Below are 18802 nucleotides of genomic sequence, written 5' to 3'. Positions count from 1 at the left end.
ATGTGAGTGAAGCCATTTTGGGTCATTCTGACTCAGCTGAACCGCCAGACTGACTGGAGAAACATGACTGATCCCAAGTGAGACCAGCAGAAGATCCACGCGGCTGAGCCCAGCCAAAGCTGCTAACCCACGGAATCATGACCAAATAAATGGTGGTTGTTTTAAACTGCTAACTTCTCATGTGGTTTGATACACAGCAAGAGATAACTGATGACACAAGAACATTTAAAACGTGCAAAAAAGAAGTTTAATTTCAAGGAAGTATCTACAGAAACAAAATTAAGAGTAAAATAAATACTGTGGCAATTCAACAAACCTTCTACACACCAGTGATTAAAAATAAAGTGCTGGATAAATTCAACTACTGAGATGACAATACAATTGATGAAAAAAATCAAGATGTTAATTTCAGATAACTAGTTATTTTATAGAGCTACTGACTCCTAAGTTTCTAGGGCCCTTGTCAACATTTAGAATGTTTCGCCAAGAAAAACCAGAAGAAACTTTGGCTACTGTAAGCTGAGATGAGAAGCATGGAAAATATAATCAAAGTTTAGGACTGAATAATAAATAAAATTACAAAGATCTCACAATTTTAATCTTAGAAGACAGAGCTAAAGAGATCAGAGATGAGAAATAATATGTAATGTGTGCCTACATATATTAAAGGTAATATCTGAATTTTATCTTAATATTATTTAATGTGGAGAGAGGAAAGCCAGAGAGTAAACTTCAGAAAATCTTGGCTGCAGACTGAAGACAAGGAAAGACCTAATTGGAGAAGCCTCCATTTCTGTGTTCGTCTTTGTCTATCGCCAAAATCCATAATAGCAATGATGAAAAAAGCCTAAAGCAGAGAACTACATTTACCATGAGGCAAATGAGCCAGAGACAGGGGCAAGGAAACTGAAGATACATAAGTTATTTCCAGTTTGTCTTAACAAACTTAAGTATACGCAATTGGTATTAGAAAAAACAAAAAACCCACTTAATGCCAATAAATTTGGTTTTGTGTCTGTAAAACCTAAAAACTGACCTATCAGAGTCCCGAATTCTCATGGCCATATAGTGACTGGCTTAGCTCTCTCATCTACTCCTCAGCTGATAAGATCCCCAGCAAAGAGAGGGCTGCTGAGCCGATAGGCATAACTAACCTTGGGGTCATCTTGGCCATCACTTGGAGAAAAGCTTCTGAATCTAGAACTAATAGAGAAGAAAACAGTGGAAGATACCATTACTGACACTTTGTTTGAGAATCGGGATACAGTCACAACAGAACAAATAAAACCTAACCCCGGACTTCCCAGATACCTGAGCAAATAAATTCTTTTGGTATTAAAAAAAGAGAGAAAACTCCCTCAGATATATGAGATAATACGAACACATCTCTTGATTCCAATAACCTACTGTAACTCCACAGCCCTTTTCTTCTAGCCAGGCATTGGTTCCAGCATTTCCTCAGTTCTAGGACACTGTGAAGACTTCTGCAGCCTGGGAGTAGTGACTCCAGACTTATGAATACACAAAACTCATGAAGGATTATCAGGAAGAGCACAAACACTGCATCTTAGGGACAAGGCAACTCCATTAACCAGTTATAAAGTGAATATAATAGGATAGAAATCCACTGATTCTACCACTTTTTGGTTGGATTCCTGTTAAAAACAACTTCATAGCAGTCAAAAAAAAAGAAAATACAACTCAGACTGAGAGAAAAATCTATGCAAACGAATTGACCAACGAGTGATTAATCTCCAGAATATACAAACACCTCATGCAGTTCAGTATCAAAAAAAGCAAACAACCCAATCAAAAACTGGGCAGGGTATCTAAACAGATATTCCTCCAAAGAAGACATACACATGGAAAGAAAAAAAAAAAAAACCATGAAAAGATGCTCAGCATCATTATTAGAGAAATGCAAATCAAAACTACAATGACGGAGTTCCCGTCATAGCGCAGTGGTTAACGAATCCGACTAGGAACCATGAGGTTGCGGGTTCGGTCCCTGCCCTTGCTCAGTGGGTTAACGATCCGGCGTTGCCCTGAGCTGTGGTGCAGGTTGCAGACGCGGCTCAGATCTCGCGTTGCTGTGTCTCTGGCATCGGCTGGCGGCTACAGCTCCAATTCGACCCCTAGCCTGGGAACCTCCATATGCCGCAGAAGCGGCCCAAAGAAATAGCAAAAAGACAAAAAAAAAAAAAAAAAAAAAAACAACCCTACAATGAGGTATCACTTCACACCACTCAAAATGGCCATCACCAAAACATCTACAAACAATTAATGCTGGAGAGGGTGTGGAGAAAAGAGAGCCTTCCTACACTGTTGGTGGGAATGTAAATTGGTACAACCACTATGGAAAACAGTATGGAGGTCCCTGAAAAAACTAAATAGAGAACTACCCTATGACCCAGCAATGCCACTGCTGGCCACATACATGGAGAAAACCATAATTCAAAAAAGACATATGCACCCCAGTGTTCACTGCAGTACTATTACAATGGCTAAGACAGGGACACAACCTAAATGTCCATCAAGAGTGGACTGGATAAAGAAGACGTGGAACACATATACAATAGAAAATTACTAGGCCATAAAAAAGAACGAAATAATGCAATTTGCACCAACAGGGATGGACCTGGAGATTATGCTACTAAATGAGTAGGGTCAGAGAAAGACAAACATCACATGATACTGTATCTATGTGTACTCTAAAAAAGAAAAAAAAATGATACAACTGAACCTATGTGCAAAACTGAAACAGACTCACAGACTTTAAAAATAAACGTATGGTTCCCAAAGGGGACAGGTGGGGGTAGGGCTGGATCTGGGGTTTGGGACTGTTTATCGAATGGATGGTCCATGGGGATCTGCTGTATAGCACAGCGAATTCTCCAAGAGTATGTGATAACCTACATGGGAGAAGAATCTGAAAAAGAATGAATATGTGCATATGTATAACTGACTCACTTTGATGTACAGCAGAAATCATCACAACATTGTAAATCAACCATACTTTCAGAAAACTTCAAAAACTACGGTGGCTATGATGAAATACAAATCCACGGATTCTACCATTTGTAGGTTGGAATCTTGTTAAAAACAGGTCTACGGCAGTCGAATAAACCAATGCGCCATTTTTTAAAAATGGCTATAGCCATTCCGTAAGCCAGTAAACAAGAATTACAAACCATATCCCTGGGATACAGAAATAGCAGAATAAGCACTTATTGTTTTCCTAGGTAATTCAGGAGATTTTACATGCCAAATATACATGATAAAACTGCAACAGAAGGCAACGCAGAGGGGAAGGGGCACAGTGAGAAGCACTGAAGGGAACTCTCAGAATGGCCCACTGAGGCGGCCAGGGCCGCAGCCGCTCCCGCGCCTTACTTGGACTTTCTCTCCTCGTGTCCATCCCTGGGGTTCCTGTCTTCTCGGGCATCGTCCCGCTTCTCTCTGCGCTCCTCTCGGCCTTTGTCTTTGTCTTCCCAGTCCCTCTGGCGGTCGCGCTCTTTCTCCCTCTCTCTGGCTCGCTCCCGCTCCCGCTCCCGCTCCCTCTCCCGCTCCCGCTCCTCTCGCTCCCGCTCGCGCTCCCGTTCTTTCTCCCTGTCTCGCTCCCTCTCTCTCTCCCGCTCTCGGTCATGGTCCCGATCTCTCTCGCGGTCCCGGTCTCGCTCCTTCTCCCTTTCTCGCTCCCGTTCCCGTTCCCGAGCCCGCTCTCTCTCCAGCTCCCTCTCTTTCTCTCTCTCCCGATCCCGCTCCCGTTCCCGCTCGCGCTCGCGCTCGCGGTCTCGCTCCCGATCCCTCTCCCTGGCCCTTTCGTCTCTTCTATCCTCCGCTCTGTCTACTCTTCGTTCCTCTCTTCGTTCATCACGCTCAAGCTCGTCATTCCTTCCCTGATGTCGAATTGGTGAGCTTGGTCTTTGATCTACAATGAAAATCAAGTTTCGTCAGTGATTAATTTGACAGAAAAGCTACTGGTAAGACAGTTTGGCAAATCTTACATTTCATCTGTGCATAGGGTCCACACTGGCAACAAATATAAATCACGTACTAGATTTAAGGGAATCATCCAAATAATCACCACTAGACGCTTAAAAATAGTTGTTTCTTAAAGGTAATTTTACTTGCCCTCCAACTACCATGTTTTCTGCTCCCCATCAACCCCCCTCCCACCTCCCGCTGATTCACCTTTGATCTTTCTCTGCATGCTCCCTACCCTACCTCCAGCCCACTGCTCCAACCCCACTTTCTGCCATCTCTACCCTTCACCTCTGATCTTCTCTGTCCCCCCAGCAGGACCTGAGAACACTGGTGGCAAAGGATAGGGGCAGCAGGAGGTGTAGAACATAGGAGCTGAAGGAAAAAAAAAATTTCCCTCGTAAGTCACACCTCTAATTTCAGGCCGAAATATATACACATCAAAGTGCAGCTATTATGTGAGGAAAATATAGTAGAACAAAAACATCTGTCAAGAGCCACTGCTGATAGCAATTTATCATAAACTAGAATATCAAGGGTACTGATGATGCTTAGCAATCTTGAACTAATCAAATGTAAAAAGTGTTTTATTAGTGATATATATTTATAACTACTAAAATTTTCACTTACTCATATAAAAGATTACTCTGATGAAGAGCTGTTTTCTTAAAATGTTAAAGAACCTTATCACATTTTATATATGTATATTTTTTTAATACATGTATCATATAAACACAGAAACTGAATGCATGCTGCCCAGTATGCCCAGCTGAGCAAGAAATGAGGCTGGGATCAAAAAATGTCTAAAGAAAATGGCACGAACTCTTCCGCAGACAGAGCCATTTTTGAAAGTAGTTCACTGTGCTAGGATCTAGGCTACTGCGATGTTTCTGTTTTCACCCTGCATAGTAATTTGTACTGGTTAGTCACAAAGCTCATACTACAATATGGCCAACGACAAGTTTGTAAGTGAAATCTCTACAACTTATTAAGCAGGATAAGTTTAGGATATTTCTAGGGAGGGGTTCACCATGATAATTTGAATTTCCTTTCTTATCAAAGATGAAAAAGATAAGAATAATCTATTTTAGTCTTTAAGGTTATAGGAGTTCCCGTCGTGGCGCAATGGTTAACGAATCCGACTAGGAACCATGAGGTTGCAGGTTCGATCCCTGCCCTTGCTCAGTGGGTTAACGATCCGGCGTTGCCATGAGCTGTGGTGTAGGTTGCAGACACGGCTCGGATCCCGCGTTGCTGTGGTTCTGGCGTAGGCCAGTGGCTACAGCTCCGATTTGACCCCTAGCCTGGGAACCTCCATATGCCGCGGGAGCGGCCCAAGAAATAGCAAAAAGACAAAAAAAAAAAAAAAAAAAAAGGTTATAGACCAAGATATAAAAGTTCACAGAACTTTAAAGCTAAGACAAAACTAAACCTTGTCTAGCCCCTTTCTCCTTTTTCTTCTTAAAAACACAGAATTTATGGTCCAGAAGCTGACCTGCCAAAGTCACAGAGATGGTAGATACATTAGGATGTCAGGGTGAGAAGTGAGAGCTCTTAAACCCTTTTCCACTTTTGTTGAAACCAATTTAAATGTAAAATAGTTCTTGTACTACACTTTAGATTCCTGGTATGCTATATACTCATGTCTTAATACTGTTGCAATTTCTGGTTTGGGGGGGGTCATACTAATATCACAATGATTACAAAACAACCTGAAACAAATTCAATATGGCAACTTAGAGCAATGCATGTTTGAAATTTCTGATTATGGCAATATCAGGAAATAGACTACTTTACTCGAGCACTCTTTTTCTGACAAAGAAAAACTGTTTGCCCAACCTTAATTCCAAGGCTCCATACTTCAAAGAAAACAGAAAGGAATACCACTTTAATTCCTCTAAACTATCTTCCCTGTCTTTCCCCCAAAATGTGTTTTTCAAAGACAGGCATGTATTTCCTTATTTTAATGAATGGCATATCCTTTCCATTCAAAAGCTGGAAATCACTGAGTTTCCCAAGACCCGTCATTTTCAAGTACCATCAATTTCACTCTCAAAATATTTCTTTATTCCACTTCCTCTCTCAATCTCTACAGTTAATATTATTAACTGAGACTCTGATCTGCTCTTCTGAGATGCCCATGTCACCAACAGTCTAGCTGGTTGGTATCCTTATCATCAGTCTTTTCCCAAACTCTTTAATACTTTTTTCTTGAAGAAAACTCTAGTTTTTCCCAGCTGCTAAAAAACAAAAACAAACAAACAAAAGACCTGCTTAAAAGCAGTTATCTTATTAGGCAGTGGGAAAAGGCAATTAAAAACCCAAATTTTCAGTTTGACTTACGAGGCCGTTTCCAGCCTGGCCAATGGTCCATGGTCTCACATCCATCCTCTTCCTAGCTTCTTTCCTTCCCTAGCAATTACAGCACCTCTACTCCCAACCTCCTAATTCCTTACTACTCCAAAGCAGATGTTCCTCTGGGTCCTGTGTGTCTGCGCATGCTGCACCCTCTCCCTGCAAAGTGTTCCTTCCAAGGTTCCTTCTAGCCAACTCCTATTTATCCCTTAGGTCCCTAATTCAGAGTCTCTTCTTTAGGAAGCTTCCATGGACTGCCTCAGAATTCTGTTTGCTCTTTTGTCTTCTCACAGGACTTTATATAGCAGTAGTGTGGACCATACTTCAGCTGTCTATTTGTGCCCTAAGGAACCTATGAGGAACGAAAGGGAAGGCTTAAATACCCGAGCACAGAACAAGGTCCTGAGCACATCCCACCTTCAACCTCTCCCTATCTCCCCATGCTCACCATACTCTAGTCACACTCATCTTCTTTCAAACTCCAGGACAGATTAAGACTATTTCCCACCTCAGGGAATTGGCACCTCTCTGAATGGAATGTTTTTACCCTCAATACTTGCAATGCTAGGTAGCTTCTTCCCTTGCATTTACGCCTCTGCGTAAATGTTATCTCAAATTTTTCATAAACACTATCTACATAAAGTAGGTCCCTCTCATCCTTTATTTCTATCTAGATCCCTTGTATATTTCCTTGATAGCACCCAATAATCATTTCTCTTTTTTGAGGGGGGGTTATCTTCTCCTTTATAAAGTTCTACGAGCCTAAGAAATATACTCCAAAAACCTAGCAAAATACATGGGTACTCAATAAACATTTGTAGAATATATCATTATCAAAAATATATTTCTAGGGAGTTCTCATCATGGCTCAGCAGAAGCAAATCTGACAAGTATCCATGACAACACAGGTTCAAGCCCTGGCCTTGCTCAGTGGGTTCAGGATATGGTGTTGCCATGAGCTGTGGTATAGGTTGCAGATGTGGCTCGGATATGGAGTTGCTGCGGCTGTGGTGTAGGCTGGCAGCTGCAACTCCAATTTGACCCCTAGCCTGGGGACTTCCATATGCCTCCGGTGTGGCCCTCGAGATATATATTTCTATTTCAATCACACAAGTGATATTTAAGTAGTGAGAGTAAAATAAAATAGAGAACAGGACTTATAGTCAGAAGACCTGAATTTGAATTTCAGCCTTAGAACTTACTTCTCTGTTATACTAGAAAAATCACTACCCTTCTCTTAGCCCGAATTTCATAAATAATAAAACACCAGTTTTCTTACCGTACCTACACTCACAGATACTGAAAAATAAAAGGATTTAAAATACATATTCTCCAATTTAATATTATAAAGATCTAAGTCAGAGAATATATATAAAGCAACTATCAAAGTTCTTGGTAACTCCATACATGTGGGTGAACTAAATAAAACTGAAACCAAATGTTCTACTGAATTCAGGCATGAGATGAGAAAAACCTGAGCTAGGATATGGAACTAGGAAAAAAGAAAAAAGGAAAAAAAAAAAAAAAGATACAAAAAAAGCATTACCAGGACATAGTGTTAAAGAGAGTAAAGACTGGTGAATCAATGTTCAGGAAGAAATAATTTCACATAAGAACACAGAACATATCAACTCCAGCCTCACCTGTAACTAAGGAAATCATACACATCGTTCAACCCAAATGCGTTAGATTTACCCTAACAAACTCAGCTCAACCAACTCTTATTTCACCCATGGCTCTGATCTTGTCCACACTCCCCGAAGTACACGGTGTCTTAGAGACCTCATTCTTCTCTCACTATTACCCATATCAAGATAAATACTACCTCTTTGATTCAATTCAGCCCACTGTGGAGCATCAATATGCCATTCCTTACTCCATCAAGTTTCATACTACACCAACCTCAGCATCAGAGCAAACCTTACTTTAGTTAAGGTTTACCCAAGGTTACTAAGACCTTCAGAAGGTCATAAATGTTTAAAGGCCCTAATATGTATAGACAATAAAAGCTTGTTAAAGAAGATACTTATAACCCTTCTTCAATGCCTTCTAGGAATCTTGCTTCGAAACTGATCATCTAGTAGAGTAACATAAAATTTTTAGCTTAAGATATACAAGAATATAAAATTAGCTAAACCAAGTATTACATATTCTCAGGAAGGAACATGAATAAAACATTTCTCCAAACAACTTCAGCCCTAAAATCATCAGTTTCCTTTTGTTCCTCCGTGGCAGTCCTGACAAGACTGTTTACCACAGTTCGTGAGCAAGTGGCCAGGATACTCAGATGAGAAACTTTAGCTCCTGAATCAGAAATACCTGAAATGGGCCCCAAGCATCTATATTCTTTAAAAGGTCATGAGCCTTTTGGTTAAGGTCAAAGACATACATACAGCAGGGCACCGCAAGTCTTGCAGGATACAAGGACCTCCTCAATCAGTACCTACTCTGCTGTCAAGTTAAGTACAGGTGCTAGCTTTTTACATAATCTCTCCTCGACTAAGTAAAAAGGGAAGAATATGAATAAATGTAATAGCTTAAAATGTATCAACAAGCAAAAGTCTTAAAAGATATTTAATATTAATAAACAAATCAATTCTCCCAATCAACGCTGGTCACTATTTAATAGTAATTCATTGGACAAACCTCTCTCTCTGTTGTCACGACGCTCTCTCTCTCCGTGTCTTCTTTCGAAGGAAGAATCTCTTGCTTGCTCTCTGTTTTCTCTTTCGGGGTATCTGTCTCTTTCAGGATAGCTACTGCGAGTTTCCCAGCTGTCATGGTAGTTGCTACTACTACTGTGACTATCAATTTGAGACCCTCTCGTGCCTCGACTTCCTAAACAAAGGATATTCATACAAATATTTAACACATACACTTTATTCAACAAGTTTCATCAGTCACATTTTTTTCTCCTCAAAACATATAAAGATGTGTGGGGCTTTTCTGGTTTTGGTGGTTTTTGTTTTTTTTTTTTTAATTTGAAAGTGTGATAATCCATCAAAAAATATTAAATGTTGGATCAGAACACCCAAGGTGTCTAATGACTGACCTGAGTAAGTTTAGCCCCAGTTTATAGAAATCTTAAAGCAGAGTGACTCATTTCAATTAAGCCAAAAACAACAAACAAAAATTAAAAACTATTGATTCATATCTAAATCACAAAAATATCATAAAAACAATGAAAATATGGATGTGGATGTCTTGCACCTACTACAGTTTATATTGAAAATGTTTCAATACAGAACCAAGGTACTTTGTTGACAGTAAGTGGTACCTGAAAATTTTCATTGAAAAATTGGGAAATGAATGTTAACAGGAGCTTTATTTGTAATAGCCCAAAACTAGAAATTATACAAATGTCATCCAGTGGCTTAATGGGGCACACATCCAGACCACGGAACATGACAAGGAACAAACTATAAATACATGCAACAACTTGGATGAACGAACCTCATGGAAACTATGCTGAGTGAAAACGCTGATCTCAACAAGATACATATAGCAGGATTCCATTTATGTAACATTTGTCAACTAACAATTATTAGATGAAAGACATAGTAGTAGTTGCCAGGGGTCAAGAACAGGGGAGGGGATTTGAGTGTGGCCAGAAAGGGTAACACAGGGAGTCTTGTGATGGTACAGTTGAGTATCTTGATTGTGGTGATGGTAAGGCAAGGCTACACAGTCATTATGGAAAACAGTATGGAGGTTCCTCAAAAAATTCAAAATAGAGCTACCATATGATCCAGGAATCACTCCTGGGTATATAGACAGAGGAATTGAAATAGGATTTGAAAGAGATATCTACACTCTCATATTCAATGCAGCATTATTTGCAATAGCCAAAACATGGAAGCAACCTAAATGCCCAAAGATAGGTGAATGGGTGGGATGAAATGTAGTTTTGAAAAAATAAAAAAATAAATAAATAAAAATAGTGGTATATACATATAAAAGATTATTCAGCCTTTAAAAAAAGGAACCCCTGCCATTTGCAACAACATGGAAGAAGCTGGAGGACATCACGCTGAGTGAGATCAGTCAGACACAGAAGGACAAGTGCTACATGACGCCACTCCTATGTGGAATCTAAAACAGACTCATAGAAGCATAGAGTAGGTGCTGCCAAGGGGCTGAGGGGAGGGGAAGCAGGGAGGCGTTCGTCAAAGGGTACAAAGTGAGTTGTACAAGATGAGTAAGTCCTAGAGATCTACTTTACCGTATAGTGTCTATGGTTAATAACACTGTATGGGAAACTCAAACATTTGGTAAGAAGTAGATCTTGGAGTTCCTGTCGTGGCGCAGTGGTTAAGGAATCCGACTAGGAACCATGAGGTTGCAGGTTCGGTCCCTGCCCTTGCTCAGTGGGTTAAGGAGCCGGCGTTGCCGTGAGCTGTGGTGTAGGTTGCAGACACGGCTCGGATCCCGCGTTGCTGTGGCTCTGGCGTAGGCCAGTGGCTACAGCTCCAATTCGACCCCTAGCCTGGGAACCTCCATATGCCGTGGGAGCGGCCCAAAGAAATAGCAAAAAGACAAAAAAAAAAAAAAGAAGTAGAAGTAGATCTTAACGTTAATAGCATTCTCTTTATACACACACACAAATAATATTAAAGAGAGTGACAGCGAACATTTGCATGTGAATGGCATAGGTTGCAGTGGTGGTTTTAAGGGTGTATACTTATCTGCAAGCTCAGCAAGTGGTATACATTAACTGAGTATAGTTTTTGGTATGTCAACCGTACCTCAATAAAGCATTTTTTTAAAAAACTGCTACACACAGACACATGCACACGTAATTGGCTTTGAGTCCTGAAAGGATTATAACATAATGCTAAGTACTTTAAAAAAAGAGAAGAAATTTAAAACAGTTTTTTAAAAACTACAAATGCATTACATATAACATCTAGAAATGAGATTAAATGCCCCTGTCCTTGCTGCTAAGAGAAGATTAGTAAAAAAGCTGAGGATATAACTCAAAAAATGAGTGATAGAGAAATGGAAAATCTGAAAGTTCAGAATCAAGACACAATGAGAAGATTCAAGATATGCCTAACTATATGGCATTTAGACAGAAAGGTTGAAGGAATAGAAAAAGACATCACACAAATACTAACCAAAAGAAATCTGTGATGGTGGGATAAATTTTTTTAGACAAAAAGACACCATTTGGGATGAAGAGGATCATCCTGTAATGATAAAAGTAGAATGATTTGCCATATGTGTACTTACTAGCAAGGTCTCAAAATATTCAAAGCAAAACTAATCAAATTACACAAGACGAACAAATTCAAAATGAGAGTGGAAGATTTAACTCACTTCTCTGTACTGCTAGAAAAAGCACACTTGAAAAAGTTAAATGTAGATTTGAGAGCAAGGCTAACAAGCCTGACCTTAGAGACACACTTTACCTACTTTGCCACCATTAAAAGCATATGCAGACTACAGGGAAACTGACGATGAGCCACAAACCAAGTCGTAACAACACCCAGAAACCTGACTTTAAACAGTCCTCTCTGACAATTAAAATTCAACGTGCTACAAATATTATCAAACTGTCAAAGAACAGAAAACTAAGCATTTGTACATGAATTGTTTCAGAGAAGAGAAAAAAAGAAACGCTTCCCAAAAACATTTTATATGGCTAGTGTAACTCTGATCCCCAAAGACAACATAAAAACCAAAAGCTCTGCAGAACCGGTGCAAACTGGCTCCAGAGAGCCAGCTGGGCACATCTCCTCCCACCTCCACACTGAGTGATGTTGTTAGTAGCTCAAAATCTGCTATGGCAGAAGTAATTTATACCATGGAAATTGGCATCAGCTACAAGTCAGGGCTTTTTTTCGGAAGAGTTATTTGTTAAATATTTACCATCATACTACTGATTATATGCCAATCTCAATAAAAACAAAGATGCCTAATTCAAAATTAAATTTTAACAAACCTACTCTAGAACATTTCTAAAAAATGAAAGAAGTACATTATCTTAGAAATGCAAGAATAATTTTTATTGAAAAATATATATATTAAGGAATAAGGTAAAAGAAACTGACTATATGATCTTCTCAAGATACAGAAAAAGGCATGAAAGAAGCCAGCTAAATCTGGAAAATCAGGAGACATCTTTAACAATAAAAATCAACTGCTGAACACTACAAACACCAGGCTTAAAATATGAAGCCCATTATACTAGTTACATTAAACAGTGCATTGAAAAGCTGCTTTGCAGGTTACTGACAGCAAATAAATGATACTCAGAAAGGAAGAGCCAAATCTGTTCCCAGACATAAATATTTAAGAGAATCTAATTAGATCTGCTAGGAAAATACAGCAACATCACAAGTAAGATTAATATGTAAGTATTAATTCCCATTTCCATACACTAGTAATTAGCATCAGAAAATAAAGTATTTTAAAATATATCATTTAGTGCACCTGTACATAGTAACTCACTTAAACACTATTCAAAAATGAAAAAAAAGGAGTTCCCATCGTGGCGCAGGGTTTAACGAATCCAACTAGGAACCATGAGGTTGCAGGTTCAGTCCCTGCCCTTGCTCAGTGGGTCAACGATCTGGCGTTGCCGTGAGCTGTGGTGTAGGTGGCAGACGTGGCTCGGATCCAGAGTTGCTGTGGCTGTGGCGTAGGCCGGAGGCTACAGCTCCGATTCGACTCCTAGCCTGGAAACCTCCATATGCCGTGGGAGCGGCCCAAGAAATAGCAAAAAGACAAAAAAAAAAAAGAAAGAAAGAAAAAACAAGAACACCTAAACACAGGACTTGTTAATTTTATGGTACATCCTACAATAGACACTATGCACCAAAAGAAAGAGGTGGCTGTTTACCAAGTAGACTTATTGGGAGCGATCTCCAAGATATTTTGCAAGTGAAAGCAGCAGGGTATAGAGTATACAGCTGTTTTTTTAAATAAAAAAAAATTTAAATTATATCTGTAAAGCCACAGGAGAAAATGAATAGACATACACATCTGCTTGTGTAGATACAAACGAAACCGGCAAAATAAGAGCACCAGGTCAGGGACAGACCTTCTGTAGCTGTGAAATTCTGAACCATGTGAATGTATATATTAAAAAGAGAAAATTGTTAAAGTACCATTTGCAGTAGCCACAAAAATAAGAGTATACCTAGGAATGAACATGCGTAAGAACTTAATAGAAAAAGTTATAAATCAATAAATTTAACTTATTTGAAATAAAAATCCAACAGTTTTTCATGAAATTAAAAAAAAGACATTTTAAAAATGTACACGAGGAGTTCTTGCTGTGGCACAACAGGATCTGCAGCATTTTTGCAGCACCAGGACACAGGTTCAATCCCTAGCCCAGACAGTGGGTTAAAAGGATCAAGCATTGCAGAAGCTGGGGTGTAAGCTGCAACTGCGGCTCAGATCTGATCCATGGCCGGGGAACTCCACATGCCAAGGAGCAGCCAAAAAAAGAAAAACAACATATACATGAAAAAGTAGAGCCAAGAAAAGCCAAGACAACTATGAAAGAGAAGGCAAGAAGGAGCCTTTATCTTCATGTGAAACTGTAATACTGACCAGGATAAACCAACAGGCCTATGGAAAGAGTGAGAATGGTGAGAATTCTGCAGCAGGATTTTGGGGGAGGGGAGTGAAGTGAATGGAGGAAGAGAGAGGTCGAGGCTAATTCAGTTCAGGCAGTTTGGAGACAGGTATATTTAGGTAGGTGGTTATTGATGATAATGGTGATGGCAAATGCTTTTTAAGGGAAGCTAAGAAAAATGGCTTAAGATCCTGGTATGTGATGTTCTGAGGTTGTTTTGCAGCAAGCACAAAAATACTGAAGACTACCCAAATCAGTCATTTCTGACACCACCAATTTTGAAAGCCCACCATTTTAATCTCATTTTAATGATCGTTTTATCATGGATGTACCTGTTTATTAGAAATTACTTCTTTTTGATGCTACTTTTTTGCCTGAGAGCAATTTTCTTAGGGTTCCACATTAATCAAGATGGTAGGCATGACTGGACATAATTCAGCCAGGGGGTCGAAGTCAGGCCCCATTTATCTTCTGCTACTTTAGCTAATAATTCCTATTTGGAATTTACAGGGATGATCACACATTCAATGAACTGAAAATAACTTTGACAAAGTGATAATGAGTGTAAGAAATACCATCTCTAGAAAATAATTCTTAGATGTAATGATTTCGATGTGAACATAGGGTTCACTGACAAGTCAAAAACCTTACCCTTTTCAGGTAACTCTGGACCTCTTCCCCTACTTCTGCCCATCCGGTCATTCCTCATTTCACTTCGAGACTCATTTCTGGACTCGTTCCTTACTTCGGTGCGCGAACTTTCTTCTCGCAAGTGGTTTCTGCCGTAACTCCGGGACTCTTCCTGATAAGCATCCTCCTTTCGGTGAGCATCTCGGCTTTCACGGTCCCTGTAGTCGTGAGCATCACGAGCAGACCGAGAGTCTCTGGGATCGCGGCTCTCCTTGTTGTCTCTGCTATAATCCCTCATCTCCCTGGAGTCCCGAAGGTCTCTGGAGTCTCTGAGTTCCCTTCTGTCTCTAGTATCTCTGGCATCTCTCCGCTCCCGACCCTCTCGAGGTTCTCTGTCATCTCTGTGGTCTCTGGAAGAGCCCTGATCCTGCTCATACTCGCGTTCTTCTCGTGCATCCTTTTCTCTATCCCTTTTGCCTCTAGTCTCTGTAACGCAATTGTGGAAATACACTGTAATTCCTTTCACAAAACTTTAGGAAACTAGACTATGTTTAGTTTAGAGCGTTCAAATTTTTATTACAATGGTAATGAGTGTTCTTTGCAAAAAAAAAAATTAAAAGGAGAAAACCTGCGCAAATAAGATTAAAAGCATCTCGTACACTAAAATCCCAAAGGCAATTTTATTACCACCTGGATAACTACGTTCTTGATTGGGACAACTCTGCACATGATCTCCTCCCCCACCACATACCTGGTACCTTGGGATCTTAAACAATCAGAACAGGTTAAGCTGATCTCCTATCAGTGATGACTTACTTTTAAGAAATCACTTTTAGATCCAGAGGCACAAAGTAACTTTAATCATCTCTACCAAGGGCAGACCAGACCACTCATGGCCACCTCCAAGGTACTCAAACACTGGAGAGCAGCCTGCAGCAGTAAGCTGGCTGGTACAGAGATACTGTTTTCTCGCTGGTTTTTCTTTTCTTTTCTTTTTTTTTTTTGAGCTGTTTAATGGAATCACACACTCCTCTCTCTAAAGCAGCTTTTTCTACTTAAGGCATTTCCTAACATTTCATAGAAAATCTTTAAAATAACTTCAATTTTTAAAAGCTAGAATGAACCTTAGTGATCAGTTAATCCAAACCTGTCATTGTATAAATGATCAAATAGAGGCTCAGCACTTAAAGGGTTTAATAAATAAGCTCCATACATCATGGGAATTTGCAAAGATTAGAAACGATTCTTTAGATATGCCTACAAATGTATAAACTGATTACAGCATAAATCTGATAGGAACTCAAAGAATTAACAAGAAACCCTCAAAGAACAAACCCCATACTTTTTATCAGGTTCCTTTGTAAACTGCTCTTACACTCTGGAACTGCCCCAAAATCTGAGGCAATTTTAACAGCTGTTGCACCTTTATGCCTAGGACATCATAGGTTTACCTCCTTTTCCCTTTGTCCCTGGGGGGCTAGGTGCATAGATTCTCCCCACCTAGTAGCCACAAGGCCCCTTAGACTCTCATTAATAACTTATCTCCCCTGCCAACCTAGATCCATAAATGCCATTTAAGGATGGAAGCGGTAGGCAACAATCTGACCCACCTCATCTCTCTGTGCACATCTATCACTTTTAGTCCTCCTTCAGTACCAACTGTGCCTAGATATTTGTTCACTTAGTATCAGACGTTCCCACCTGTCTTCACAAATATGTCCAATTATTATATTTTGTTCTTTACCTACCTCCCCATTCCTTCGTTAAAAGTATTCTTATTTCAGAAAATGACATCTAAGTAGATAGGAATAAACATGTGCTCCATCTCTTGTATGAAGGGTTCAAGAAACACCCTCAACAAAGAATCTAAACATGTAAGGTTTATTACTAAAAGGATTCTTTCCATAAGTCCCTCTTACTACAAAAAAGCATTCCTAAAAGACTCAACTGCATACCAGATTTCCCCTCCATTAGTGTGTATGATAATTATGTTTGTAAATAATAGTTTTCCTTCAAGGAGTAGGCTGCATGTATACTATATTCCTAGTCACCTCTAGTTGGAGAGATAGAAGAGAATTTTCCCATCTTACCAATGGCCCATAAATACTGCTGTACTGATCTGGTTCCAAATCATGTACACAAGGACTAATTCTCTAAAAGAGGTGCTCTCTCCAGTTCCTATCTTTGCATCCATGACTTCTTGAATAAAATAAATTATTGTTTATGCTGTTAATTCGAAGACAATAGCTAAGTTCATCATGTTTCATAGGCAACTGCTGTACGATAATAAGATGCTTTTAAAATGCATATTAAACAGAAATTTTCCAAGTAAGTTAGTATTTCCAGGGTTCTCATTATGTTAAAAAACTAACTCGGGAGAAGTCAGGACAAAGACCTGTTATGTTAAACAAACAAAACAAAGACAAGAAGCTTAGACAGGAAGTACAGAAAGAGATGAAACCTATAAGATTGTGCTGCCAAGTAATATCAGCATCTCAGCTTGAACAGGGAGCAAGCAGCACGTTCACAGTTAACATAATTCTCAGGGATCTAGAAAGGAAAAGCTCTAAGAATCAGATGGCCCAAAATTTCTAGAACTTTCAAGCACTTAAGTAAAACATCTTAACTAAGGAACCACCAACTTTGTATACATATAAATGCCCACTCCCATCTATTTAGTAGCTCCACTGCCATGTAATTTCCATGTCATTAAGCACTTCCCATTGCCCTCAAGGGCTCTCATGTCCGTGCTACAGAGGACTTAATATAAGATAGCTCCTTACTGTCCCGTATTCTAGCAATACATTTGAGAGTCCAATTATTTCATAAATAAAATATGCACTGAAATAAAAGACCTCTAAAAAAAACAAATCACAATGAAGTAGGACGTGCTTACCTTCCCTCCTTTCGTGACGCCGATCATGGGACTGTGACGTCCGTTCATGGTCATGCCTCCCTTTCTCCCTCAGTGGAGAGCGATGCCGTGGGGGACTCTGCTTCCGCTGAGGAGAGGACAGGGAGTGGGAAGCATAGGGAGAAGCCGAGCGGCGTAAAGGTGGAGTTATTGTCCTCTGATAAGACGGAGAAGGAGTTCTTTTCCGGCGAGGAGAAGGAGAATGCCTTTGAATAGATGAGCCTGACTGCGAGGAAGATGAGTGATGTCTAGAAGATATAGGAGAATGATGCTGTCCTGCTGGGGAACTAGACCTATAAAGAAAAATACTTTAAAAATCTGTTCAAGAGCCTTTATTTCTAGCCAAAGGAAAAATCTTCAAAACAAAACTCAATGTAAAAGTTAAAGCTAAAATTATAAATAATAATTCCAAGGTAAATTCTAATTCATGAGACATAAAATCATTAATGATTCTTTTTTGTCTTTTTACAGCTGCGCTCGCGGCATATGGAAGTTTCCAGTCTAGGGGTTGAATCTGAGCTGTAGCTGCCAGCCTACACCACAGCCACAGCAATGCCAGATCCAAGCCACATCTGTGACCACAGCTCACGGCAATGCAGGATCCTTATTGCACTGAACGAAGCCAGGGATCCAACCCACATGCTCATGGATACTAGTCAGGTTTGCTACCGCTGAGCCACCATGGGAACACCAACAAGTTGATTTTTTTTTTTTTTTTTTGTCTTTTGTCTTTTTTGTTGTTGTTGTTGTTGTTGTTGCTATTTCTTGGGCCGCTCCAACGGCATATGGAGGTTCCCAGGCTAGGGGTCCAATCGGAGCTGTAGCCACCGGCCTACGCCAGAGCCACAGCAACGCGGGATCCGAGCCGCGTCTGCAACCTACACCACAGCTCACGGCAACGCCGGATCGTTAACCCACTGAGCAAGGGCAGGGACCGAACCCGCAACCTCATGGTTCCTAGTCTGGATTCGTTAACCACTGCGCCACGACGGGAACTCCAACAAGTTGATTTTTAAAGATTTGGTTAGGTCAGCCTGAGGCCACAGTTCTAGAGGAGACACGGCCTGCCCCTTCTCCTGCACTCCGGCTCCAAGGCATGCTTCCTCCTCCAGTAACACTCTCCCTGAGCATAGGTGGTCTGACTCCTGCATGATGTGTGGAACCCACTCTTAGCAGAGATAATCTCTTGACAATGGGATGAGGTACTTGGAGGGGAAACCCACAAAGAGCCAAAGACAAAACATTCTAATAACATCTAGATAGAAAGTGGCTGAAAGAACATCTATAATTCAGGCGCTAGGACTGAGGAAAGGACATCCTGTCTACACTGC

General features: G+C 40.1%; 1 protein-coding gene across 23 annotated transcripts in view; it reads right to left on the bottom strand.

Annotated features, from left to right (window-relative positions):
* The window catches only part of ZC3H13 (zinc finger CCCH-type containing 13), an 88776-nt gene that overhangs the window by 18254 nt on the left and 51720 nt on the right, over window positions 1-18802 (bottom strand). For 10 of the 23 annotated variants that reach the window (XM_084981772.1, XM_084981773.1, XM_084981774.1 and 7 more), the window contains exons 9-12: window positions 17454-17764; window positions 14579-15043; window positions 8986-9177; window positions 3394-3931 (exon numbers count right to left, since the gene is read on the bottom strand). In XM_084981772.1, coding sequence (XP_084837898.1) covers window positions 3394-3931; window positions 8986-9177; window positions 14579-15043; window positions 17454-17764 — 1506 coding nt within the window. Of the gene's footprint in view, window positions 1-3393; window positions 3932-4275; window positions 4360-8985; window positions 9178-14578; window positions 15044-17453; window positions 17765-18802 lie in introns of all 23 variants that reach the window. The other 13 variants (XM_084981769.1, XM_084981770.1, XM_021065593.2 and 10 more) reach the window with 2 other exon arrangements.

This window comes from Sus scrofa, chromosome 11, assembly GCF_054392235.1.
Source record: "Sus scrofa isolate SSC_HxYL_T2T_F1_AM1 chromosome 11, Sscrofa_HxYL_maternal_Yorkshire_Landrace_v2.0, whole genome shotgun sequence".
Lineage (NCBI taxonomy): Eukaryota > Metazoa > Chordata > Mammalia > Artiodactyla > Suidae > Sus > Sus scrofa.
This window is presented reverse-complemented; position numbering and strand designations above follow the sequence as displayed.